This window comes from Chenopodium quinoa, unplaced genomic scaffold (assembly GCF_001683475.1).
Source record: "Chenopodium quinoa cultivar QQ74 unplaced genomic scaffold, ASM168347v1, whole genome shotgun sequence".
NCBI lineage: Eukaryota > Viridiplantae > Streptophyta > Magnoliopsida > Caryophyllales > Amaranthaceae > Chenopodium > Chenopodium quinoa.
In genome coordinates, this window is record NW_018743331.1 from 3875613 (window position 1) to 3902644 (window position 27032).

General features: G+C 40.6%; 3 protein-coding genes across 3 annotated transcripts; 2 read left to right on the top strand and 1 right to left on the bottom strand.

Moving 5' to 3' along the window:
• Positions 1–10417: 10417 nt before the first annotated feature.
• LOC110737784 (dol-P-Man:Man(6)GlcNAc(2)-PP-Dol alpha-1,2-mannosyltransferase-like) lies at positions 10418–19794 on the top strand. The gene is made up of 11 exons (XM_021918132.1): positions 10418–10933; positions 11822–11906; positions 12000–12159; positions 12639–12856; positions 13028–13329; positions 15107–15221; positions 15317–15455; positions 16211–16407; positions 16866–16955; positions 17031–17214; positions 19671–19794. The coding sequence occupies exons 1-10, from the start codon at positions 10659–10661 to the stop codon at positions 17160–17162; spliced, it is 1713 nt and encodes a 570-aa protein (XP_021773824.1). The 5' UTR covers positions 10418–10658; the 3' UTR covers positions 17163–17214; positions 19671–19794.
• Positions 18197–19982, bottom strand: LOC110737785 (UPF0301 protein CHU_1773-like). The gene is made up of 2 exons (XM_021918133.1): positions 19697–19982; positions 18197–19174 (listed from the first exon to the last, which is right to left on the bottom strand). The coding sequence occupies exons 1-2, from the start codon at positions 19836–19838 to the stop codon at positions 18417–18419; spliced, it is 900 nt and encodes a 299-aa protein (XP_021773825.1). The 5' UTR covers positions 19839–19982; the 3' UTR covers positions 18197–18416.
• Positions 19983–23366: 3384 nt separating this feature from the next.
• On the top strand, positions 23367–26154 carry LOC110737551 (protein FAR-RED IMPAIRED RESPONSE 1-like). The gene is made up of 3 exons (XM_021917893.1): positions 23367–24243; positions 24393–25561; positions 25645–26154. Exons 1-3 carry the CDS (start codon positions 23367–23369, stop codon positions 26152–26154), a joined length of 2556 nt encoding a protein of 851 aa, XP_021773585.1.
• Positions 26155–27032: the final 878 nt, after the last annotated feature.

The following is a 27032-nucleotide window of genomic DNA, read 5'->3' on the forward strand; positions in this document are numbered from 1 at the left end:
AATAATAATAATAATAATTAACATTTAATAATAATAATAAATAAATAATATTTAATAATAAGAATAATAGTAATAATAATAATGATAATAATAATAATTATTATTATCAATAAAAATAATAATAATAAAAATTGATTTTTATAATAAAAATTAATATTTTAAAGATAATAACTAATATTTAAAGATAATAATTAATAATAATAATAATAAATAAATAATTAATATTTAATAATAATAAATAATTAATATTTAACAATAATAAATAATTAATATTTAATAATAATAATAATAATAATTATAATAATAATAATAATAATTAATATTTAATAAAGATATTTGATGATTATAATAATAATGCGACAATAATAATAGTGATAATAATAATAGTAATAATAATAATAGTAGTAGTTGTTTCGGGGTTTTCTGATGTCCTGCGGGAGAGTTACAATTCCGAGACTGGAACCGGACGCCTGTACCTGCAAAATAACGGAGACTCCTGAGAGCTCCGCCTCCAACGGTCAAGTTAGTACTTGATTAAGGAGTAATTAATACGGAAATTAAAGTAATAAGATCTCTCTAGGTGAGAGTGCTTAGTGTTGGTAATCTGCGTCGTTAGCGAGATTAGCCGGTTGTTGGTGTTCCGTAATATTTCTGTTCTTCTCTGCTTGATTTCTTGATTCACTCCTTAATTAATGAGGATTAATTGAGTATTTATAGCCTTGAGAAGCGTGCCACTCTCTAGGTTTAAGGTAAACCTAGGGCTGATCGGGCCTCTAGACTGGATTGGGCCTTGATGGCCGGTTTTCCCATTTGGCATGGGTGGACACGTGGCGTGTCTAAATTGGTCCGTAGAGGACGTATCTGTGATTGACACGTGGCAGGCTCCTGTTGGCCTTCGTGAAGGACACGTGGCGGAACCTGGTTGGTCCACTTGTCAGACGGTGATTGGTGGATAAAAATCCCCTAATCATTTGCCCCTCACAGGTGGCACGTGACTGGTCACGTGTCGCCTGTGACAGGTGTCGCACGGTGACAGGCGACGGCCTGTTACAGGTGTCACCTTGCAAACGACCGAGAGATTTTCCCGCCCAAATTTTGAATTTGGAAGCGACCTTTCGCCTTCTCACCTTGCCTATATAAGGAAGTGCTGACTTCGGTCATTTTCACATTTGAGAACTTTGCGAGAACATTCGGACCCCTGAACTTGCTCTGACATTTCGGACCTTTTCTGCCTACCGCCTGTTCTGACAAGCCGACTGCACCGGACTTCCAGGACTTCATCAACCGTCACTCGTTCAGGTAACTCAGTTCTCTTACCCTTAATTTTATTTTTATTTTTTGAAATGGCACCACGGAAGCACACGACACGACCTAAGTTAGTGATCAGCCGGTCACCGGGGACGGCTGAATCTAGGACTAGGAGTGCCGCCTGCCCTTTTCTGGACCCATCTTTGCCCTTTATACAAAGTCCGACTGTATCTGTGTCTATGCAGAACGTGATGGCCAGAACAAAAAAGACTGCTATGATATCAAACTCAGACGGCTCCTCCCAAAGGGTGCTCCTTAGTGAAACATCTGACCAGGCGCCAGATGTAGAATTGAAACGAGGCGACTGCCAAGCCGACAGTTCTGAGAGAGGGGCCAAGGTGGTTCCTTCCCATCTTACCGTTGACATGTCTAATTTTCCTCCTGCTCCTTCTAAGGGAGAGGAGGCGGGCCCCTCTGGGAGAGGGGAGGAGTCGTCCTCTTCGGACTCGTCAGAGGACGAGTCCGAGTCCAGCTCTTCCGGCCACAGTTCTCCTGGCTCAGAAGAAAGACATAGCCGCCTACAAGAGGCGAGACTTTCTCATGCAGTTGAGAAGGGGGACAATTGGGCGGAGCCGTCCGCCTCTTACAGAGAGGAAAACGCCCCCTACTACTGCATGGTACCCCGGGGCCGGATCGCAACCATGCAAGACAACGTGGCGAGCTTTATTGCCAACCACAGAATGGGCCCGGAATTTTTACTGTTCGTGCCGGATCCAGAAGACACTGTCGTCTGGCCGGCTGGTACCAGCTATGATGACGGCTGCTTTGGCTGCTATGTGGCGGCCATCAAAGCTGGACTGCGCTTCCCATTACATCCGGCTGTTCAGCGGATTTTAGATGGGTATGATTTGGGGTTATGGCAGTTAGCCCCCAACTCTTGGGTAAACGTACTCGGCTATGTGGCCGGGTGCGAAATGTACGGGGTGGAGCCAAGCTTTGAGGCTTTCGCCCACATGAACTATCTCAGCCGGACCCCTAAGTCGGGAGGTACCGGCTGGTACCAATTAACAAGCCATAGGGGTTACCTCATGACGAGAGGTAAGGCGAACAAATGGAAGGATTGGCGGAACACCTTCCTTATCATTGAGGGTTCAGACACGGAGCTGAACCAACGTTTTAACAAGTGGAATAGGGATCCGCCTCTTCTCGCAGGCGGCCGCAGCATGCCGCCTGTTCTCCCAAAGGCTAAAAGAGAGATCCTAGACAGAGGACTCTTCAAAGTAGAGACTAGGGTGAACTCTACTTCAGGGGTACGAGAGCAAGTACCCCTAAACTGCGTCCCGAGCTTCAAGTGGCTCTATGACGAGTACTTTTTGGCCGCCTGTGGCCTCAGCAGTCGGTGCTCTAGAGGTAGCCGGCCTGACAAATACTCTGTTTTTTTTTTCTCACGCCTTGTTTACTTGGGATTTTTACTAACTTTGCTGTTTATTTCTTGCAGCTGACGCCATGAGTAAAATAACAGCATCCAAGACTGCGGCGGCCATGTTGCGGGCCTCGCTCATGAAACAGTCTTATGCCGACTCCCCCAACAAGGGGGCACCCTTGGTAAGCTTCGAAAACTCTTCCTCTTCTAGTTGTCTTATGCATATACTAACTCTTTTTGTTTTCAGTCTGGTACTCCAAGGGCTTCTTCCTCGCAACAGCCGGACCCCAAGGCCCGGAGGACGACTGTTGCAAGCTCTCCTGGGTCTTCCAGGAAAACTGTGGCGGCTGAGAAGCAGCCGGCCACTTCTTCAAAAACCCCGGCGGGGCCGCCTAGAAGTATGGACACTCACTTGCAAAAACTCACCCTTGCTTCCTTCTTGACTAGGTCTAACTTGTTTTTTCCTTTCGCTTAATGCAGCCGGCCCTCAGGGGCTTGACTTGGTTGAGGTAGCCAAGTCCATGGTTAAAGTAGTTCCTCCATCTGAAAGGGAGGCGGTCAGGGGTGCCGGCACCCTTGACCTTGATGGGATTTCAGGGGTCCTTGCTGAGGTATACTTAGCATATTTTTGAGTTTTTGAGTTCCAGGACGCCTGTTATCTTTTTTGTTTGGAAGCTGACACCTGTTTTTCTTTGTACTTAGGCCCTGCTCCGAGTCAACAGCCTTCGCAAGCCGATTGATCGGAAAAACAAAGAGGTAAAGGCCGCAAAAGCTATGGCCGCCTCCAGCTGTGATAAGGCAATGTTTCAAATTGCCCAAAATGAAGTACTGACCATTGATCTTCTTTATTATCAGGCGCAGGCTACCGCCGCTGTTCGGGCTCAGTTAGAGGCGGCCCAAAAGAAGGTTGACGAGCTGGAGGCGACCGTCACCAACCTTAAGGCCGAGCTGAAACCTCTTCGCCAAAAGATGCATTCTTACGAAGCCATGGAGAAGTCTTTGGCCAACGTAAAAGAACGCCTGGTAAGCCAAGAGAAGAGTCTTACCCAAGAGCTCTCGGAAAAGGCCGAGCAAGAGAAGAAAGAGCTCGTCCGGGAGATGGTGGAAGACTCCGCTCAAATCCAGCGCATGACCTGGGAACGACTGTTCCCCAGTGCCGACTTTGCCTCATGGGAAAGAACGTACCGCCAGTGTTCGGAAACATATAATCAACAGATCCTGGCGGCTGCTGAAGAAGAGGCGTTGGACGGTGCGTTGGAGGAGGAAGAGCCGGTTGTGGCGCTTGTGCCACTTGGGGGTAAGGCATCAAAAGAGGGTGCAGCTAAAGCCGAGTCCAGCAAGAAGAGTGCTGACCAGGCGGCAGCTGCTGATACTGAACTGCCCCCTTCTTAAGCTTTAAGTATTTTTTCCACGGCCTGCGTGCCGTTTGCTTTGTAATTACCCGGCCAGGGGGCCGGGGTTTTGAATATTCTGCTGGTCTTTAATGACCGGCTTATTTTTAATCAAATTTTTGTTTTGGTTCAAATTTGTCTAAGTATTCCATTAATATCCCATTGTTCACTAGACCGACTGTTGTGTATGGCCGAACGTTGCAGACAGGTACAAATAGTGAGTACGCCGCCTATGCCCCTGGACGACTGGTTGTCTGTTTCCAGGATAGATGATCAGTCGGCCATTTATTCAATCGGTCTGACCAAGTAAATAGTATTACCTAGTCGCCAAGGAATTAAGTAGGAAAACAAGCGGCGGGTACCGGTTGTTTCCCTTTATTGCCAATGTTGGCTTTTAACTCGTAATTTGTTAACCTAGCAAGAATATTGGTTGAGAGCCCTTGTTTATTAAAAACAGGTGGACGACTCATACCTTTTAGGCTCCATACTAAGTTTGAGTGACTATTAAGTTAACATAGGAGTTACTTAGTCTTCGTCACAATCTAGATTGAGTAGTAGAGGTACCAGGCGGCGTAGGCCGGCTAGACCCCTTGATTCGCCAATGTTTGTTGGCTATTAACTCAATAGGTACCCCCTGCATTTATCCCAAGTAATACAGGCGGTCATCTGACTCAGATGTCAACTGCTACCACTGGTTTGGTTAGTGATAGAGTTATCCTTGTCTCAAAAACGGCTACGTGGTTGCCCTAGGGGACAGTCGTATAGGTGCCGTGTAATTAGTTTATAGAACAATGTTCCACCCAAAAGGGAGCTGCTCTCTGCGACGAATTTCATCCGGAGGGATGCCGTCGGACGCCTGCTATGATGTTGGGACAGGGCGTATTAGTTTTGTAGATTTGATCAGTTGGCTTGGCGCCTGGTCGATCATTCGGCCGGTGGCCTTGGTAAGTTCTTGGTGAACGTAGGTGCTAAGTCAAAGAAGGGTAGCCGCCTGTTAGGCACAGGGTCGGCCAGGCCCTAATCTTTTTAGCTAAGTGTTGTGAGTAAAATACTCAATGGAGAGTAGCCGACTGTAAAGGAACAGACGGCATGCCCCTCAGAAGATAGAGTGAAAAACTCAATGGAGAGTAGCCGACTGTAAAGGTACATACGACGCCTGCTCCACAACCGTTTGAAGTAGAGCTTCCGTCCACATATACCTTCCAGACTTGGTCTGGAACTTGAGAGTCAGGAGGACGAGTCATCTCTACAATAAAGTCAGCAAAGGCTTGCCCCTTCACTGCTTTTCTAGGCTCGAAAGTAACTTCGAGGCTCTGTATTTCTATGGCCCATTTGATCATTCGTCCTGACGACTCCATGATGGTCAGTGGCCGTTTGATTGGTTGGTCGGTATACACGACGACTGCATGTGCCAAAAAGTAGGGCTTCAATTTTTTAACAGCCATGAAGAGTGCAAGACCAAATTTCTCCACTAGGGGATACCTCAACTCGGCATTTTTCAGTACGTGACTGACAAAGTAGACCGGGAGCTGACAGCCGTCCCTTTCAGCAAGGAGCACAGCGCTTAACGCATGATCAGAGACGGCCAGGTACATGTAGAGATCTTCTTTGGGCAAAGGGCTGACCAGCCTCGGCAAGGAATGCAAGTGAACCTTTAATTTCTGGAAGGCGGCCTCAGCATCCGGCCCCCATTCAAACCTTGCCTTTTTCTTAATTGCCTGGAAAAAGTATAGGCATTTGTCGCCTGATCGGCTTAGGAATCTCCCCAAGGACGCCAGACAACCTGTTAACTTCTGAACCTCTCGGACGGTACGAGGCGACTGCATGTCAATGACCGCCTGTACCTTCTCAGGGTTCGCCTCTATTCCTCTCTGATTGATAAGGAATCCGAGAAATTTCCCAGACTCAACTCCAAATACACATTTCTTGGGATTGAGCATGACATGGTGCCGCCTGAGTGTGGCGAAAGTTTCTCGGAGGTCCGTCAGATGATCTTTCTGAAGTTTAGTCTTGACAATCATATCATCAATATATGCCTCGACGTTTCTCCCAATCTGATCAAAGAACACTGTGTTTATCATTCGTTGGAAGGTAGCCGGGGCATTCTTAAGACCAAACGGCATGACCGTGTAACAGTATAATCCCTGATCAGTGACGAAGGCCGTCTTCTCCTGATCTTTCTTCCATAAAGGAATTTGATGGAAACCAGAATAAGCGTCCATAAAACTCATCAAGGCATGGCCGGCTGTTGAGTCGACCAGGTTATCAATTTTAGGCAGAGGGTAACTGTCTTTGGGGCACGCCTTGTTCAAGTCTGTGTAGTCTACACACATTCGCCAGGTGCCATTCGGCTTTTTAACAAGCACCACATTTGCAACCCAATCTGGGAAGTAACATTGCCGAATGAACCCTGCATCAAGTAATTTTTTGACTTCGGCGGCTGCCGCCTGACCTCTTTCTTCACCATGGTTCCGCTTCTTTTGCCGTACCGGCTTCTTTTTCGGATCCACAGCGAGTTTGTGTACTGCCAGATCAGGACTAATGCCTGGCATTTCATGGACTTCAAATGCAAAGATGTCCTTGTATTCTTTCAACAGGTTGTGAAAGTCGTCACCAAGGTTTCTCAGAGCAGTCGTCCCAACTTTGACTGTTCGGTCAGGACGTGAGTCGTCTAATATCAGGTCCGCATGCTCACCAGCCGGCTGAGGGCGGAACTCATCCGGCCGCTCCTCTGCCAATGATTGCTATTTTCTTGCTTTTCTTGCGGACTCTGTCTGGGACGCCTTTCTCTTTTTGTCGCCTGTTTCTTGAACAGGCGCACTCTCCTTGACATTGTCAAGGTGTGTTTTTTCTCCACTTGACCCAGTGGCCATAACAGTGGGCTTGACATCCGAGAGATAGCACTCTCGGGCCATCCTCTGATCTCCCCTTAGGGAGCCGACTGTTCCATTATCCCTTTCAAACTTAAGCAGCATAAGTGACGGGATTATAACAGCCTTGGAATTATTCAGGGTTGGTCGACCCAGAATCATGTTGTAGGCCGAAAGTTCCTCTACTACTAGGAACCGGACTACCATGTGTCGTCCTTCCCCTTTTTCGCCCAGGCAAATGGGTAGATCTACTCGTCCCAGTGGGTGGACGACTCCTCCTCCAAACCCTATTAAAGGGTGGGAGGCCGGATGTATGCAGTCCGTCTGATATTTCAGTTTTGACAGACATTTGCTGCTGATGAGATCTGAGGAGCTCCCGGTATCTATGAGGATTCGGCCAACTCTCTGGTTGGCCACTTTACATTCAATAACGAGAGGGTCGTCATGCGGCCCCCTTATTCCTCCTAGATCCTCTTCAGTGATGACAATCTCAGGAAATGTATATTTGGACGGCCGTTCTTGGTGAACGGAATTTACATCTAACCGCCTTATATTATCTTTGTTGCCCCTAATAGTGGGGCCGCCTCCTGAGAAGCCGCTTGCAATGGTGTAGACGACTGCATCATCTGTATCGGAACTGTCGGCCTGTTGATTCTTTTTGGCCGACTGCTTTTTTGAGGAAGTGTTCCCCGTAGATTTCTTGACATAAGTGTCAAGATCACCTTGATCAGCCAAGCGGTCTAGGTACCGCATGAGACTGATGCAGTCATTGGTGTGATGACCAACGTCATCATGATAAGCACAGATTTTGTCTTGGTTCCGGTTGCTTGCAGAACCCTTCATGGGGAGCGGCTTCTCAATTGAGAACCGTCCCTTTATTTCTTTTAGGATAAACTGGTTATCCTTGTTAAACACATACTTTGGGGAGTATGGTTTGAATTCTTTTTTCTTTTTCTGAGCCGGCTGTTTAGAGGAATCAGCCGCCCAGACCTCTTTTCTTTTCTCATCTTTGTTGGACGACTGTTTCTGTCGTCCCTCTCTTTTGTCGAACCTCTTCCCGTCCGACTGTTTTATCGTACACAGATCAGTCGCCTGTATATAGGCTTCTGCTTTAATCAAGGCCTCTTGAAGAGTCGCCACCCTTTTTCGAACTAAATCAAATTTGAAGGTAGACCCGTCTTTGAGACCTCTAAAAAAGTCAGTATAAGCTACCTCATCCGGTAACCCTTGAATCTGTATTCTCATCAGGTTGAACCGCCTGATGTAAGAACGAAGCCCCTCCTTCTCGCCCTGCTGAATTGTTCCCAAATCAAGGGTCGTTTTCTTCGCAGGGATGTTCATAGCGAAGTTGGAGGCAAATAAGTAAGCAAGCGTCCTGAAGCTGTTTACACAACCAGTCGGCAGGTTGCCGAACCATTGTTGTGCAATTCCCTTGAGAGTCGCTGGGAAACACTTGCACCAAGTGGGATCATCCAACCCTTGAAGGTACATCAGGTTGGTGAATGCCATCAGATGGTCTTCTGGGTTAGTAGTGCCGTCATAGGCGCCTACTAGAACATTTTTTACTTTGGCCGGCTGAGCGGCTTCAGTAATTTCCTTGGAGAAGGCCGACGGCTGTTCACCAAGTCTAAGCAGCCGTAGCTGCCAGTCCATAGGTTGGACGTTTTTTGCTGCAGGTCCACCAAATGGAAGTGGCTGCATAAAATACTGTTGTTGCGGCACAAATGGTAAGTTTGGTACCGCCTGGGCACTATGAAAGCCGGACTGACGGGAGGTGCCGCCTGACTGACTCTCATGGTACGACTGAGTATGCCTCATCGAGGCATTTCGCAAACTGTCTTGAAAATTTGAAGTAGAAGCCGACTCTGATAATCGGTCACTCTTCTTCTGCTCCAACAGGAGCCGAGCATCTGTGAACGTTTGCTTTGACCCGTCCGCCTGAATATGACGAACCGGTTTCCTATTTCCCGTAGGATAACAGAGTTTTGTAAAATCAAGAGCAGGTGGCTCCCGCTTCTTGGATTTAGGATGAGGAGTCGCCTCTCGCCCTTGAACTGGCTTCCTCTTCAGTGAAGTGGAAGGTTTCTTGGCCGACTGCTCTTTGACTGAAGCAGGCGGTTTTTTGTTGATCAACTCTTGAATCTCTCCCTTGAAGTCCCTCATGAAGGTCATGAGTTCGTTCCTTGTGATGGGAGCAGACCCATCAGTCGGCTGTTGCCGAGCAAGCGGTGCGCCTGCTGGCTCGCTTCCTGTTTGAAGATGCTCCCGTTCCCTCCTTTCGGTATGACGGGTACGTCGGGCCCTTAGGGTCCCGTCTGGAGCTGTATGAGTTTCAACTTCAAATTCACTTCCGGTATCATGGTCCGACTGAACTTGAGGATCGTCTAGGGGACGCCTCTCTTCAGGAGTCGGTACAGACTTGGATGCCATCTCTGAAGTACTCTCCCCACAGACGGCGCCAAATGTTTCGGGGTTTTCTGATGTCCTGCGGGAGAGTTACAATTCCGAGACTGGAACCGGACGCCTGTACCTGCAAAATAACGGAGACTCCTGAGAGCTCCGCCTCCAACGGTCAAGTTAGTACTTGATTAAGGAGTAATTAATACGGAAATTAAAGTAATAAGATCTCTCTAGGTGAGAGTGCTTAGTGTTGGTAATCTGCGTCGTTAGCGAGATTAGCCGGTTGTTGGTGTTCCGTAATATTTCTGTTCTTCTCTGCTTGATTTCTTGATTCACTCCTTAATTAATGAGGATTAATTGAGTATTTATAGCCTTGAGAAGCGTGCCACTCTCTAGGTTTAAGGTAAACCTAGGGCTGATCGGGCCTCTAGACTGGATTGGGCCTTGATGGCCGGTTTTCCCATTTGGCATGGGTGGACACGTGGCGTGTCTAAATTGGTCCGTAGAGGACGTATCTGTGATTGACACGTGGCAGGCTCCTGTTGGCCTTCGTGAAGGACACGTGGCGGAACCTGGTTGGTCCACTTGTCAGACGGTGATTGGTGGATAAAAATCCCCTAATCAGTAGTAGTAATAATAATAATAATAATAATAATAATAATAATAATAATAATAATAATAATAATAATGCGGTAATAAAAAGGCTACACGTGAGATATTTTTTAAAAACACAATCCATCAATTTTCTTTTATTTGAAACACGATTTTCCAATTGATCACCTTGATAAACAAAATTCGTTTATCAAGTAGCAAATCTATAAATTAATTAATTAACAAAAATGTCTTGTTAAAATGACAGTTTCGTAATCATATCAACACTTAGCTTGTGAATTTATTTATTTATTTTTTTTTTTTTGAAGAAAAGCCCCCTCAAAAGGCCAAAATCATTCATTCATTCCTATGAGAATTGGGAATCATTAGTCAATAAAGGTACAATGCTAGTCCGGCAATCCGACAATTATACATGTCCACCTATAGCCAAGGAACTATATAAGCTATTTCATGAGCCACTTTATTTCCTTCCGCACGAACAAAACTCCACAAAACTCAATCAAGAGACCTACAAACTTGTATTTTCTCGTTTAAAAGTGGAGCATTTATTTTAAACGGAAAAAATATTTTAAAAAAAGTTAGGAGTATGATTTACTAAATTACCCCTCATATCCTCAAGCATCTTTACTTTCAATCGGAGAAGTAAACCAGAAGCAAAATCCTCAGGCAACAACAACACTCCCACTCTCCCACTACCCAACAAACCCCACAAAAATGGCGACGACAACGCGGCAGCGGCGCACTCAGCCGTCAGATCAACCACTACCACCATCATCATACTCCAAGCTCAACAAGCCATCCAAACACGGCGGCGGAGGCGGCGGAGATGACGGAGGTTTAGGGTGGGGATTACCATTGTTTGCCCTTGGAATGCTGCGATACTTAAGCGCAACTTCCAACATCATTCATGATTGCGATGAAGTCTTCAATTACTGGGAACCTTTACATTTTCTTCTTTTTAAGTCTGGGTTTCAGACTTGGGAGTACAGGTTTATTCTCCATTGTTTTTGTTTTTGTTTTTTTTTTTTTCCTCTTTTCTTTATTTTTGTTTTTATTTTGTTTCATTTTTGTCAATTTTAATGGGATTGTAGATTGATATTTATATGTTTATGTGTATTTGTTTGTTGGTACCAATGTTTGAAATTGTTTGTGGCAGAATATTCTATCATAAATGTTTGTATCGGTTTTTCGTGCCGAGTTTGTACGTTTGTTCTTTATTTATTAGCACGTGTATTGCGCGGGTTTGAAGGCTAATATCTTGATGAATATATGATTGAATGATTGTAGCTATTGGTATTGTGACGGAGATGAGTGATCAGGTTTTAAGAGATGGAATTAGGGACATTGTTTCCGTATTCATGCAATCGAATTTTAATATGGGTGTTTTGTTATACGCAGTAAGTTTATGTTACATAATTTAGTTGGGGGAAGGAGTTGGGGGTTACTTTTAGTGAGTGCAGATTTACCAACTAAAAAACTTGCTTATGAATTGATGCTACTTTTTTGTGCTTCAGGGTAGCTTATGTTAGAAGCACGAACTTGTAGTTTTCATTCATCATGGATATATATAGTCGCACATTCAAAATAATTTTACATCTCTAAATTGCATGGATTTGATGACCGAACTTTTTGTTAGGCAATTAAATGTCAATGTTGATATAATGATATGATGGAATTCAAAAATTTATCTGGGATGATAGCATGGAATATATAGGTTACTTGTAATTGATTTTTCAATTTGGCAATTGGCGGAAAGTAGTACATTTGATGATTAACTTATATTGTATGGAGGCTCAAGTTGGGAAACATTAAACATACTGTGAAAATGGATAAGCTTTTGCTCTCCAACTGATTCCGATTCTCTATGTAATTTGTAGTGCTGAATATGCTCTGAGATCGTATCTGTACATCGTATTCCATGCTATAGTAGGCGGACCAATTTCCTTTTTGTTTGAAGACAAGGTAAGTTCTGTACAAACTTTGCTGCTGGCAGGTGTCTTAAGTCTTAATTTAAACCTCATAATCTTTTAATGTGTCAAAACTTCAACCTTTCAGGTCAGAGTATTTTATGCTGTGAGGCTCTTTCTAGGGCTTATCTCCGTGGTTACAGATGCATTTCTTGTTGTAGCTCTCTCCAGAAAGTATGGGAAACGACTTGCCTCTTACACCCTTGCGATGCTGTGCTTAACCAGTGGATGCTTCTTTGCTAGTACAAGTATGTTTGCTCTCAATATACTATATTTTTCCTGGATGCTGTTATGTCCTTTTCTGCTTCTTTTGTTTATCTCTTTTGTCTTTATCTGCTTCTTGATCATCCTACATACTTGCATCTACTAAGAGAAAATGAAATTTGATTACTACTTTCTCCTCTCTCCTTTCTCTAACTATCTTCACTAGTACAACAAATCGTTAGATTGTCTCTCGAACAAGGTTGTATATTCCAGCAATGTGATTTGTAGATGTTCCATAGTGCTAGATATATTCGATGATCGTAGTTTATAATAAGGAGTTTTTTATTTGATTCAATATGTTATGCATTTGTTAAATTTGAATATCTTTTATAGATGTCGTATGACTTTTTATTAATGAATTGATTTTACTATTGAAAAAAAAAACCTAAGAGAAAATGATACTTCTATTAGTCTTTTTGTTATTTGAAGTGTCTGATTTATGACATGGATACTACAATTTCAGGTTTCTTGCCAAGCTCATTCTCTATGTATGCTATGTCTCTTGCATCCGCATTGGCTCTTTTAGAGAAACCAGCAATGGCAGTTTCTGTTGCAGCTAGTGGTGTTATCATTGGGTGGCCCTTCTCAGTCCTAGCTTTTCTGCCTGTTACTTTGTTCTCTTTGCGTAAGAGCTTGAAACAAGCATTTATTTCAGGAACAATCATTTCTGTTGCTCTTCTGGTAAGTTCAACTTTATTTTCTTTTTCTTTTTTAAATCTTATTTATTTTTAAATATTATACTTATATATGTTATGCTATCTCTGAGAAACATTGAGTTCATTTGTGGTTTTCAATGCAAGGGAGTTTGTACTAAAAAGGCTAAATACATTTGCCAATGTGTACTTGTCCCAGGTGCTCTCAGCTGTTGTTGACCACTACTACTACAAAAAATGGACATCATCTGTGCTGAATTTGCTATTGTATAATGTGATGGGAGGTGGTGAAAGCCACTTATATGGAATTGAAGGACCATTGTTTTATCTACGGAATGGATTCAATAATTTTAACTTATGCTTTGTCATTGCTTTGCTGTTTCCTGTGACGTTGCTTGTGCGTGCTGTGCGGAAAAAGTATGTCCCAGAGTTGTTAATTATCATCTCACCTGTATATATTTGGCTTGGATTTATGTCCCTGCAGCCACACAAGGAAGAAAGGTTTGAAAACTAACCCCCCTCTCTCCCCCCCCCCCTCCCCCACACTTTTTTTCCCCCCTGAAATCTTGGTTTTGGCGTAGATTTTTGTGTTTAAATTTGGCCTTTTTTTAAAAAAATTTTATTTTCTTTCCTTCATGATATACTTAAAATCTTATCCCCCTTATTATATATATTTTAATTGTGAATTGGTAAGTGAGAGTTTGGATGAGTTGGACTGTTGAAATCAATGTTCAATGTGGTAACTGAATGGGTGAATGACTCATGATAGGCGGCGAGGAGCCAAGGACATATTGTTTAGACATTTTGGACACTTCATGGTTGCTTCTTGTTTATGTCAAGTGTGAAGTCATTGAGCGGGAATGGTAGTCAACAGAGCAGTGGGGTGGCTATAATGAGCTGATATGCCAAATGATCTATTTCCCCCTCTTACTTTTATGTTCAAGACGAACATACCTGACCAGCTGACCTTGAGGATATATCAGGATACTAATTTCCTTTGACTAGTGCCAAAGTCATCGCTTTGTTCCAAGTGACAATGTGTGTGCTCTATGCCAGATATTTCCCTGTGATCATGAAAAATGATATTTCACCGTGTCAAAGATGAAGTAGATCATGTTAGTGATGTGCAATCAATCTGGATGGACCTTGTTTATCTGATTTGCTTTTCATGCCTATTGATGACCTCTACACCGCTTCAACTCATTACTCAGGCAACAGGGCTGGTTGGCTAATGTGGGGCCTTGCCTTGAATACATGTTATGTGATGCTGATTAATGTTATGCAATCTGTTGGGATTTTTTTCACTGTTTTGAGCTTTTGGTTATTCTACCAAACTGGTTATTTGCTGTATAGACGATCCCTACTTTAGCCCATGATTTATTACTACAAACCAATGATTGGTTTGATTTTTTGCTACTTGTTTACGTCTTCTGTAGTTGGGTTACTGTTGGTTCGAAGTCTTGTCATAGTTGTTAAACTAATACTCGATACAAACTGAAGCATGTCAGTGTAACATCATATTAATTGGACTCGATTGTAAACTGTAAAATGTATGTCAACTACTCTAGATGGGATCTGATATTGCTGATCATACAAGAACTTCTGTTCTAAACTCATGAAATTTTGTTAGAATTTACTGTTTCTTTGGAGTTGGAATGTGGGAGCTTTTAAAAATTCTAAAGAAGAAATATGGCAAGGGTCAGAAACTCAGAGGCAAAGTAGCGTGTATGGGAGGGAGAGGATAGATAATTCTTTGATAAGACAAAGGGAGTGACTTCTCTTTATACAACTGGATACAAAAATGCAATATTTTTTCTTATAAGATGACATGCTTGTTCATCTGGTGAGCTGGTGGAATGCATTATTATGCTATATGCAGATGGGATTCCCTTGAAACAACCTTTTTTTTTTTTTTTTTTTTTCTTTTCATGGTCTGCCAAAGTAATTATGTTTACAATTATCTGCAACTTTGATAATTCATCACAATGACCATGAAATGGTAGTGATTATCAAAAGCAATGCGACACCAGCTGGTCAGCAGTACCATAAGCAGTTCCATGGATAGCAGTTGTCTGTCCCATGTTGCTTGTTTAAGTGTTAATTCAGAACTTAGAATAGAGAGATTTTGGAAGTTGTTCTGGTCTATCGATAATAGTCGCTTATTATATTTATCACTCATGTAGAAATGTTTTGTTTGGTTAAGTGGACTGCAAATTTCTTTTGGTGTCTTTCCTAGTTCTTTCTTGCAGTACTTACCTTGTTGTTTGTGTTTCTGCAGGTTTCTTTATCCGATATATCCACTAATTTGTGTGGCTGCATCAGCTTTTATTGAAAGTATGCCTAATTTTTTCCGTGATAAGTACAACCCTAATGATAGTTCTGCGCTTGTTATGGTGAGTGTTTGGAAATTCCTCATAAATCTTTGTTGCTGATTTTGTAAATGTTGTGATGGTCTCTAATATATAAACTGTTGTGTTTTGTTAAACAGATTGCAAAATTTGTCAGGCCACTGATCCTCGGCTTTATACTGTGTGTCTCCCATTCACGTACTTTCTCCTTGATCCATGGGTACTCAGCTCCTCTTGAGATCTATAAGCATTTGCAGTACCATGAGGATGCTGGATATGGTAAGCTTTGGATTATGGTTTATTGCTTCACCAATATGCACACTTATATTTTGTCTTGCAGTAATGATTTCTCCATTGACTTAAACATACTCTCTCCATCCTGAAGTGTTGCTCATGTTGGCTTTTTACGAATTTTAGAACACAATTACTGACTGGGCATTGGTCAATAGCATTTTAGTATAGCGGGCATAGAAAATTTTGATTGTTAAAATATGCATTACTTATTTTAAGAGGACAATAATATGGTACAGAGGGGGTGTATGACTGCTGCAAGTAACTAATTTCTGTTTATCTGATGAAACGTGATCTTACCATCATGGGATAGCAGCTGATCTTCAGTAACTCAGTAATTATGCAGGATAAAATTTATTTCTCTATCTGACAAAAGCTGTCAAATTATTAATAATTTGAAGTTGTTAAGAGAGTTACAGTTCCTTGGTTTTGTATTCTCTCACTTATTCTTTGAAGACTGAGAAGATGTTAGTAAATCTCTTCTTTTGTCTTAATTCCCCTTTGGACACCACTTCCTTGCTTCCATTAATAGCTGGGATATAAGTCTTAGTCATAATGATTTCTAACTTCTTCCAATGTAATTATTGGGGATAGTAACCTCCAGAGTCAAGGACATTTCTATAAACATTTTTTTTCTGAGGAATGTCCTGGGTCTCACATTTTTATTGTTTGGAGGGTCCTTAACCTTACAGTTCTTTTGAATTTCACTATTAACTTTGCTTTGTTTTTCATTGTGATTACAGGTTCTACCCTCTGTGTTGGAAGTGAATGGCACAGATTCCCTTCTTCGTTTTTTATTCCTGACTATGTGGCTCAAGTGCGCTGGATTGATGATGGATTCCGGGGTCTTCTTCCTTTCCCATTTAATTCAACACTTGGTGGAACTTCAGCAGCACCTTCTTATTTTAATAACAAGAACAAAGCATCTGATAAACAATATGTAATGAACTTCAAACTCAGCTCCTGCCTTGTCGGCTCTTGTTTATTGTGAAAATCATTAGCTTTTTCTGCTCTTAATCTACAAAATTAGTTTCTTTCATTTTAATCATGGGCATGCTTGAAATGGAGGAAATAATTTATGAGGTAATGAGGTATAAAAAAAAAGAGTTGGTAGATGGGATGAGATAGTAGTGTTTGAAAGAGGAAGGAGTGATTGAGGAATTATTCCCTCTTTTTAGGGGTAATATATTACTTTAGGGGTGGGGTGGGAAATTATTATACTCAGTGGAAGGGTAGTAGCTCCCCTATCCTGCCTCCTCTCTCAACTATCACCACCTCCATCATTCTATTTCTTCTATTTTACTTCAATTGCACCGTAATTCATTACTTCAATCCAAGGGTCCCCTTGAGAGTGATTGTGAATTGCTTGTCTGAATTGCTGTTGCCAATAATGTGCAGCTCCAGGATCTTGAAATATGTACCTTGCTTGTTGAACTTCACTTGAAACGTCCCTTTGCATATCGTGGTAGTGACTTGTCAACATGGGAGGTAGTATTTCTAGTATTTTATTCCCCTTTTTATTTATTTATTTATTTTATATGCTTATGTTGAACTTATAAACAGGTTGTTGCGGCATTGCCTTACTTGGATAGAGAGCTCTCGCCATCCTTGCATCGTTCATTCTTCATCCCATACTTTTGGCAGGAAAAAAATGTTTTCGGCTTGTATAAACTTCTTAGAAGAATCCCAAAATGAGCTCCACTGCAGGAAGCGTCTGATCTGTTCTAACTTCTAACCCAAAGCACAGGTACTATTAACTAATCCTAGACATGATTTAGTCTGAATGAGGAACTTTTATTGTCATATGAAGTATATTTCAGGTAGAGAGCCTTATGCTTTTTCCACATCATTCTGTTCTTCCTTGCATTTTACTTGAAAGCTTTTATCTTTTATCCTCTACACTTTTGTTCATTTGTTTATTTTATTTCAGAATTAGGCTATTAGCCTTTTTCTTTTGTATGATAGCGGTATTGGGATAATGTCATGCTTTGTCTGGGTAGTGGGGTATAGGGCTCTCTTATAAAATACTGAACTCCCTCTCTCTGAATTTAATCTTGCACTCAGGCTTCGGCTTGCATTTTGACAAAGCAACTAGCTGGTGAGACAAAAAGTGGTTAAATGTGAATATAAAATTACGAGGGGATAGATAAAAGGGAAAAATAAATTTAGGCAAACCAAAGTGGTTATGTGGCAGATAAATAGATAATATTTTGGATAAAAGGTACCTTCCCATAAAAAATCAATAAATTACAAATCTTGTTGAACATTTCATGACATGTTTTATAAGAAAGTATTCCCTTGGTTTTTATTTATTTTTTATCTTTTGTAAAAATTATTTTGTTCTACTATGATTTTCAGGCCTATACTTTGATTATTAATATCATTGCTACATATAAAGAACGGAGGAATTATACAAGTAAAATGACTAAAAACTATAAAATGTTTATATTTTTTTAAAAATGTTTATCTATACAATCTAATGACATTAGACATAATGGCATTTATTTTTATACTCCTCCTGTCCCATTTTTGTTGTCATATATAGGTAATGAAAATAAATGAGGGAACGTTATTTATTGTGATGCTTCTCACCTTTTAGATTACTTGTGACCAAAGAAAATTGAGTTTGATGGCACTTTATATTCTTTTATTGTTAATGATTGGAAACTTGACAACTATTTTAGGAAATCCCAAATTGAAAATTTGACAACTAAAATGGATGGAGTATGTTAGCAGAAGCATATGGTCAATTTGAAACATGTGAATAAACTGGGAATAATACATTAATACACCATTTTACATCAGAGATTTTTCCCCAAGCTGAACATACATTACAACTAAACTGGGTTGGACACAACATCGACAGATCTACAGATGTTGCAGGACATTAGTCTTTTCTTTATATGTATATTATAGGTTATAATCAACTTTATCAAGCTTTACAGCACATTACCAAACTTTTTTTGAATCCATTAGCCCTAGAATGTCCTCCCACATCCCTCCACTATTCACATATTCCAGCCCAATAACACTCGGACTGCATGCAGCAACAGTCCAGTACCCGGCTCGAATTTCCTCCTGCAACTGCTCTTTTTCCCATCCACAATACCCATCAAAGAACTTAATGTCATCCAACCCAATCACATTCCTCTTCACCATCTCAGCAGCACATCCCACACTCTCCTTGGTCCCGTAATATAAACCTTTCATCACCTCATCAAACACCCCACTTTTACTGACACCATCATCCCCCTCTTTTGGGCTTTTAACAAGGAACAGTCCCTGTTCTAAGGGACCTCCAAAGTACAAGGGTCGGTCTAGAAATGTGCCTGATGAATCCAACACTGTCGATTTCGTTTCCTTGATGGACATTAGTGATGGGCGGTTTAGTATGATTCCAGTTGGGCCTATAGGCCCTGTTGCTAGCATAAGGACCACAGTCCTCTCAAAGATGTGTACCCCGTCGAGCTTCTCTGTTGCTATGAGTAGGCAACCTTTTTCAGGCTCGTGAATTGCATGGGCCCAATTATCACTTATTATCAGCTTCTGCGGATCAGCATCAGCTGATGCTGGTGGTGATGTTGTGGGATTTTCAGGGATAGAGATTTTCTCTGCTGCAACAAGTTTTGCTCTGAATGATCTCCAATCTCCACTGAGAGTGGGATTTATTTCCTCATCTCTGGATGACGAGGATCCCATTTGGCAACCTACATGCATACAAATTTTCCAAATTTAGTTGTTGAGGATTCTGTTTGAATTGATGTTACAAGTACTGATCAATTATCATTAGTTCCAGTTGATAATCAGGGTAGGGATGTTAGGAAAGGGGATAGCTTAGGTATGTCTTCTAGCTGAGATTAGGCTGTCCACCTTAGTGACCTTACTGTAATAGTTCATGACAGGATGAACTCATGTATTAATGTTATAGTTGTCAGTGAGTAGAATTTCAATCTTGAACTTCCTCTATTTCTTAATACCCTGCTTAATCAATTTTTTATGTTTCAAATTGTTTGTTAATTAATAAATTAATGCAGTATCACTTTTCAATTTGAAGTACCAATGCAATATTACTTGTCACCTTTAAATGCTAGCAAATAATTCTTCGTACGTGTGCATTACCTTAAACAATGATTAATCGATTATTATCGAGAGCTTCTGATACACTGCTTCTGTAAATGCTAATATGGTAAAAATTTGTTTCAGAATTGACGAGTTGAGGACAAACTTACATGTTATGGAAGACGAAGTGACATGCTTATAACTGTGGAGCAGAGAACTCTTCTTGGGAAGGGCAAGGAGCTTAGATTTCACCAATGGAATAAGTTCGGTTGTCTTGGTAATGCAGTTTGAGCTAAGAAAACAAGGTTCCATCTTTCTCTCTTGTTGCTTGGAAATGGATAATTTTGCTTAGATGTGAATGTTTTTGGCTCTTACTTAGATGGAAGAATATGAAGTGGTACTACTATGTACAAGAACTCCCAATTCTTATTGGAAAAACAGACAATATCCACCACACATATAGTTACTTAGTGTATTAAGTTGGATAGGGTGGCTTTTGCACTTTTTGTACTCTGTTGGGCCAGTGGATATGGCGTGATGTGGCGAAAAACTATAGGTTAAAAATATTCATGTTCATCTACCAATCTTAAGCACTGTATTTGTTTTTTTTTTTGTTTTTTTTTTTTTTTCATATATTCTTATTTATCTAACAAACTTAGCATTATTATATATTTTATTTTATGTTTTAAATTTTGATAGATTGTCGTGTAAACTGTCATAGTGTCTTCTGAGGTGGATAAAACTGATTTCATGGTGATGTTCAGCTTCTTTTGCGGTTAAAAGACTACGAAGAAATGCAGGTTAAATGCTTTGGGAAGTTTGGTTTTGCAATATAAAATGCATGACCTCAAAATTTGATGGTTTTGTTGCACATGTCTGCGTTGGAAGTTTGCAAGTAATTGGTGAGATCTACATATATATAGTGTTTGTATGTAATTGATATTCACGGGAAATCATTTACCTTATAAGTCACGACTCATTTAGCAGTTAGTAATAAATGGCAACAATGGTCATGTCGTAATGAGTTTATAAAGAGTTGTGGTAAAGTTTATGATAACAATGGTCATGTCGTAATGAGTTTATAAAGAGTTGTGGTAAAGTTTATGATTAAACAATTGCGTGTATTGTGATTTTTTTTAATACTCTGACTATAATAGTTAGGCAGCATTTGAGAGTAAGTTGCTCTATAATCAATGACATGAGATTTTTATCACAAAGTTTTACTCAAGAATTGACACAAAAATCATTTACACTCCCTCCTTTCATTATATATTTTTGCTATATTTGAGCATTTTTCTAAAATGCATTATTTCTATATTTTTATCAACTTGGGACGCTACACTATACAAATGGTATAGGCAAAGTGTTGTTTATATATAAAAAAAAAATGATGAACTCCGCGATTAATGCACCAAACCAAAGTCAACAAAGACACTGATCTTTAGGGGTAAATACAAGTTTCTCATAGTGAGAAACAAAAACATGTCATTTTCGTAAATAAATTAACAACTTTTTTTTATTATTGCGGGCTCCACAATTGATGGTGATTGAATAAAGTTGTTGGTTTATTTATGAAAATGCCATGTGAGAAGAAATTTTTGTTTCTTATCGTGAGAAACTAGGGCAAGCTTGATCTTTAGGCTCAAAACATTTTCTAAATTTCATCATTTGTATTAGGAAAGATTCTTCATTGGGGCTCTTAGTAGTTCGGCCTTTATATTTTTTGTAAGAATTATTAAATGTGCGTAATAAATATATTGCCTTAGACAAAATATTATGTCAAATGTCAAACATAAATGCTTTTACTGTTTAATTAAATAAAATAAATATGTAAATTTTTTTTATTGAGGCCATAAAATTTACAATGTTCGTCCGAGTTAGTCATGCGTCAAGGTTGTGGATACTATACAATGTTTCCACCAGAACCGAACCTTACAACATGATAAATCGTATCAACTATTGCATTCAAATTTACAATGTTCGTCCAAGTTTACGTTGGATATCAACTTTTTATGGCGGCAAAGTAAGTTTGTGATCAGTTTTTATATTGATCTTATATAGAATAATTACAACTAGCTAATTTGTTCCAATTAAATTAATTGTAGGACATGCAATCATCACTCAAGAACTTTGCAAGTAACATTATTTTCTCGAATAAGCTTATGGATCCATTCAGTTCTTTGAAGTAAATTGAATACCAATTACAATCGTATGCGAAGTATAAGTAGATTGATATGTATTTGATCTTTATTTGTCCAGACTATTAATTTTTTTTGGGTGGAATAGGGTGTTGGAGACATCTCGGATACATCGGTGGCAATAAATATAACATTACAAATTTATTTCATAATACAACAATAATTATCAACTATAAATCAATAATTTCATTCCAAAATAATACGCGTATTTAAATTATCCGAAATATTATTTTTATACATATATCGTAATATGTTGCTTTCATCTATTTTCCCATATAAGTTTGTGTAAATTAAATTTGTAGATCGAACTCGCATATTGTTTCATGATGTTAACTAATTTAATTATCCATCTTTCTATTGCATATAACAAATATTTACAAAAGTTATGTGAGGCCAATACCATTGTTTTAAACTTGACCTCACATAATTTGTCAATACCTGTTACTCACTGTGTTGCTGACTGTACCTGGAGTATTGCTGAGTGGGGGACATCCTTCCGTCAATCAGTTGGATGGCGTTACCTTCTTGACGTTTTGGCGGGAAAATATTCACAGCTTCCATACCCAGAAGCTTGTGCAGACAATTAGCAGGTAGTTTTCTGATCTTCACTCATTGCCGTTTTGTACAGCTTCCAGACCCAGTAAAAAGATCTTCACTCATCGCCGTTTTGTACAACTTCCAGACCCAATAAGCAGACCCAGTTGAAAACCACACAGACATCTTCGAATTACGAGGTATTTTTCCGATCTATTTAAGCGTCGCATGTTACAGTCGTGAGTTTTGTTCTGTTGTTGTCATGCGCCCACAATTCATGAAATTGAGCTCATAATCTCGACCGCAATCGAAATAATTTTGAATGTAATTGGATTTTAAGGACTTTTTCCTCTGTTAAAATGAGGTTGAGGTTGACGGAAATGGCCGGAGGATTTTGTTTAAAATGTAATTTTATAGTTTTTGAAACAACGTGTTGTCTTCGTATATTTTTTAAAAAATCCCTGTGTTGATTTGTGAGGTTATGTGAAAATTGGTTGTGTTGGTTGTTCAATTGGTTGGTTGATTTGTGTCGGTTGGTTATATTTCTGTGTTGGGTTGAATGTGTGCTGTGAAAACTTGTTTGGTTGATTTGTGTTGAATTTTATATTATAATTATGTTGGCGTTCTGTATTAATTGTTGTCGTAGTAATTATGTTGGTGTTCTTTATTTGAAGGGTTAATTGTTTTTTGTTGGAGAAGATTGATATTATGGAAATGGAAACAGAAAGAGATATAAAAGGTAGTGAGGTTGGTGTTGGTGATTGTGGCAGTGGAGTTAAGTTTCGGAGTAACGTCCATATGGAGGAGGATATAGAAGACTTAGATGATGCAGGTAGTTGTGCACTTGACATGGATGTTAGGTATTTATCCCCCTGGAAACAATTCATACGACTCACACTGTGGTTGGTAGCAACGAAATAGCTGTAGTTGTTGAGGAGCCTAAGGAAGGGATGGTTTTCCAGTCTTGGCAACAGATTGAAGCCTACTATAAGGACTATGCTGAGCAGATGGGGTTTGGAGTGACAAGGGCTCAAGGTGTAAATTCTAAGACGGGGGACCAAAAAAAAAATCAAAGTCGTGGAAGTGTGAATGTTGGGGAAAACCCGACATGAGGGCTAGGAGGGAAGCGAAGAAGAGGGCAAAGGCAATGAGTCATGGAGGTACAGGTGGTTTAGTTGATGGGGTGGTATGTGAGGATGAATTAAGTGGTATGAAGAGGACTTCGAAAAAGTGCGAATGTCAGGCCCGTGTTTATGCTAAAGTTAATGAAGATGGCTTGTGGGAGTTGAAGAGCGTGGAACTAAAGCATAATCACGCGATTGATCCGGCAAATTCTAAGCTTGTTAAGGAGTACCGCATGAGGCAAATGACCTCCAAAGTGAAGAAGACGTTGACAGATTTGTACGAGCAAGGTGTACCAATTTCTCAAATACACGGTTTCATGGCGATCGAACGAAAGGGTAACATGGCTTTGACAGTAAAAGATTTACAACATGAGGTGTACAAGGCTAGGCGGTTGAAGATGATTGGAAGGGACTCGGTGGCAATGATGGAGTACTTTGACAAAATGCAAACCGGGAACCAAATTTTTTTCCATGCTCAACGTTTGGATGAAGAAGGGAGGCTTAAGGATGTGTTGTGGGTGGATGCAAGAAGTAGGGTAGCTTATGAGGACTTTGGTGATGCGGTTTGCTTCGACGCAACATACCTAACGAATGAGTACGAGCTCCCGTTTGCGAACTTTGTTGGTGTGAACCACCATGGGCAATCGTTGTTGTTGGGATGTGCTCTTGTTTCACATGAAGACTGCAATACGTTTGCGTGGATATTTCGACAGTGGTTAGCTTGCATGAACAATCGAGCTCCTAAAGCCATATTGACCGACCAAGTGGCAGCTATGCGGAGGCCCCTTGCTGAAGTCATGCTAAACACGGTGCATCGTTGGTGCATATGGCATATCATGAGCAAGATCCCTGAGAAACTTGGCAAGTGTGCACAGTATGTTGTGAAATTCCTCCTCCTGGATTTACAATTTTCAAGGTCTTGATATTAGTTTCAAAGGCGTAATAATCTGATTCCCATATTAAAGAGAAGCTAACCTTGTTGCTGTTCTGCTGTTATCATTTTTGTCTAGTTACCAAGAGTTCGTCAACCCCCTCAAAGAGCTGGTATATGAGAGCTTTGACCCCGAGGCGTTCCAAACCCGATGGGCAGAGTTTATTGCCGAGTATAAGTTGGAGGACAATGAATGGCTACAGAGCCTACACAAAGAGTCATATGTGGGTGCTTGCGTACGTGAAGGAGTTTTTTTGGGCAGGTGTGAAGACCACACAAAGGGTGGAGAGCATCAATCGGTTTTTTGACGGCTATGTGAACCGTAAAACAAAACTCCATGAGTTTCCTCAAAAGTATTGCATGGCCTTGGATCAACGCGTTCGAGATGAACTGAGTGCAGATGCGCGTTGCTCGAAGTACCTTAGGAGGTTGGTTAGTGGATTAAAAGTCGAAAAAATATTCCAAAAGTTATACACGGACAACAAGTTTCAAGAAGTTCAAAAGGAGTGTACGAGAATGATGTATTGCAACGTCCGAGGAGAGAAGGTTTTGTCTGAAAAGCTTATTCAGTATTCAGTGGTCAATCGTGTATGGATAGTACCTCCCGGTGCAAGTGAGGATGTCATTACAAACAGGCGAAGATCCTACAATGTTACTTTCTGTCCAGTGACAAAGGAGGTGCAGTGTGACTGTAGGAAGTTTGAGACAAGTGGAATACTTTGCATACACTGTATTAGGATTTTGGATGAAAACTTGGTTGAAGATCTACTAGAGATGTACGTTGTAGACCGTTGGAGGAAGGACATACCCCGGAAGCACACTAGGGTTAAGGTGGCCTACCATGATCCGGGGGACACGGTCAATGTGAAGAGATTCAACAAAATGATGCAAAAACTCGAGCCCTTATGTGAAACCGCTGCCATGGTGGACGATCAAACGGTCCATATGGTAATTGAAACACTATCGAAGCTTCAATTAGCTGTTAATGAGCGTAGGGACAAGAAGAGTAAGGAAAATGTTCCTGTAGTTAGTACATTGACATCAGCTACTGAAGGCAGAACGTTTTCCTCAGTTAGCAATCCTGTTGCTGATGCTACTGCCGTAGACTCCTGTCCAGCTGCCATGGACCTTGTTATCAAAGACCCTATAATTAAGAAAAGGAAAAGGGGCAGGCCTAAGGGTTCAAGGCACAAAACGTTAGCTGAAACTGGCTACAAGAAAACCAACAAGAATAAGAAGCCTAGCCCGGTAAGATTTATGCTTTCTTCAATTTTTAAAGGGTCTGACTGCTTATCCTGTTATTATTTTTTGAATGCTGTTATATCATACAGGAGCATGCAGGAAATGGTGTTGAGGAGGATGCTGGAAATGGTGGTGAGGAGGAGGATGCAACAACAAATGGTGTTGAGGAGGAGGACATGGTGTTGCAGGATCTGGTGTTTAGGAGGAGGATGCAGGAAAAGGCAGGAATGGCAGAACCCGGTAAGACAAAGGGGAAGACAACAGATGCAGGAAATGGTGATAGTGGTGAGGAGGATGCAGCAGCAAATGGTGTTGAGGAGGATGCAGCAGCAAATGGTGTTGGGCAGGATGCAGGTGTTGAGGAGGAGGAAATGGTGTTGCAGAATCCGGTGTTTAGGAAGAGGATGCAGGAGAAGGCTGGAATGGCAGAACCCGGTATGTCAAAGGGGAAGACAACAAAGGGGAAGGGGAAGGTAAATACGTCTTCTCGAAAGCTACCTGTAAGTTTCAATACTAATTTTATGTCATTCTACCTCAGTGATTATTTATATGACATTGAACACATCGCACCTGTCACAGGTGAAGTAGAAACGTCTTGATGAACTAATGGCCATTTCGTGACCATTTGAGTTGCGTGTTAAATTAATATACTCGATTCTGAGCATGATTAAATACGAAGAAAATGTAGCTTGTTGTTACGGGAGCATATGAAGAACCGTTTATTGTTTGAGCATATGAAGAAACAGATTACGGGGTTTATTGTTTGTTTGAGCATATGAAGAAATAGATTACGGGAGCATATTCTTTTCAACAGTTTGTAAAAGTGTTAAGCATTTGAAACATGTAAGAAAAATCATCACATATGTCTTTGAAATCATTTTCAAGGCGATGAATATATATACAGACAAAGGTTCAAGGTCTTGAGATCATTTTCAAGACGGAGTACATTGATTCACTTTTTAAAAAACGAGACTTTCAATGCTTTGAGTATATCTGATTTTCATGTTTTTACATGCTTTTACATGTAAAAACAAAAGCAGTAAAAACAAAAGCAAGATAAGCATAACATAGTACGCCTCAAAATTCAGGATACTATCTAGTGTAGACGACACAAACTGATCAAGTTCAAACCAAATTACCACATAGTCCTACAAAGACACATACACCGAGTCTGTTAATACACGTTGTTGTACATAATACGATCATCATTGGAGGAATGGAATGTAAATGACGATATTCCAATTGTTTGTCAGGCCACAAACACCAACACATCACAGTTTTTGCGATGTTTTCCTAGGACCTGGAATCGCATCTCCCAGAGAGTCTTTCAATTCGTTCACTTCACACTGCACGTCGTCCAAGAACAGATTTGCCCGAGCAGTAGGAATCTTCCCCTGTAAATGTAAGAATAGAACAAACACTTTAGCCAACCATTCCAGAGATCTTCACACAAAAAACAGATATATACACCACCTAC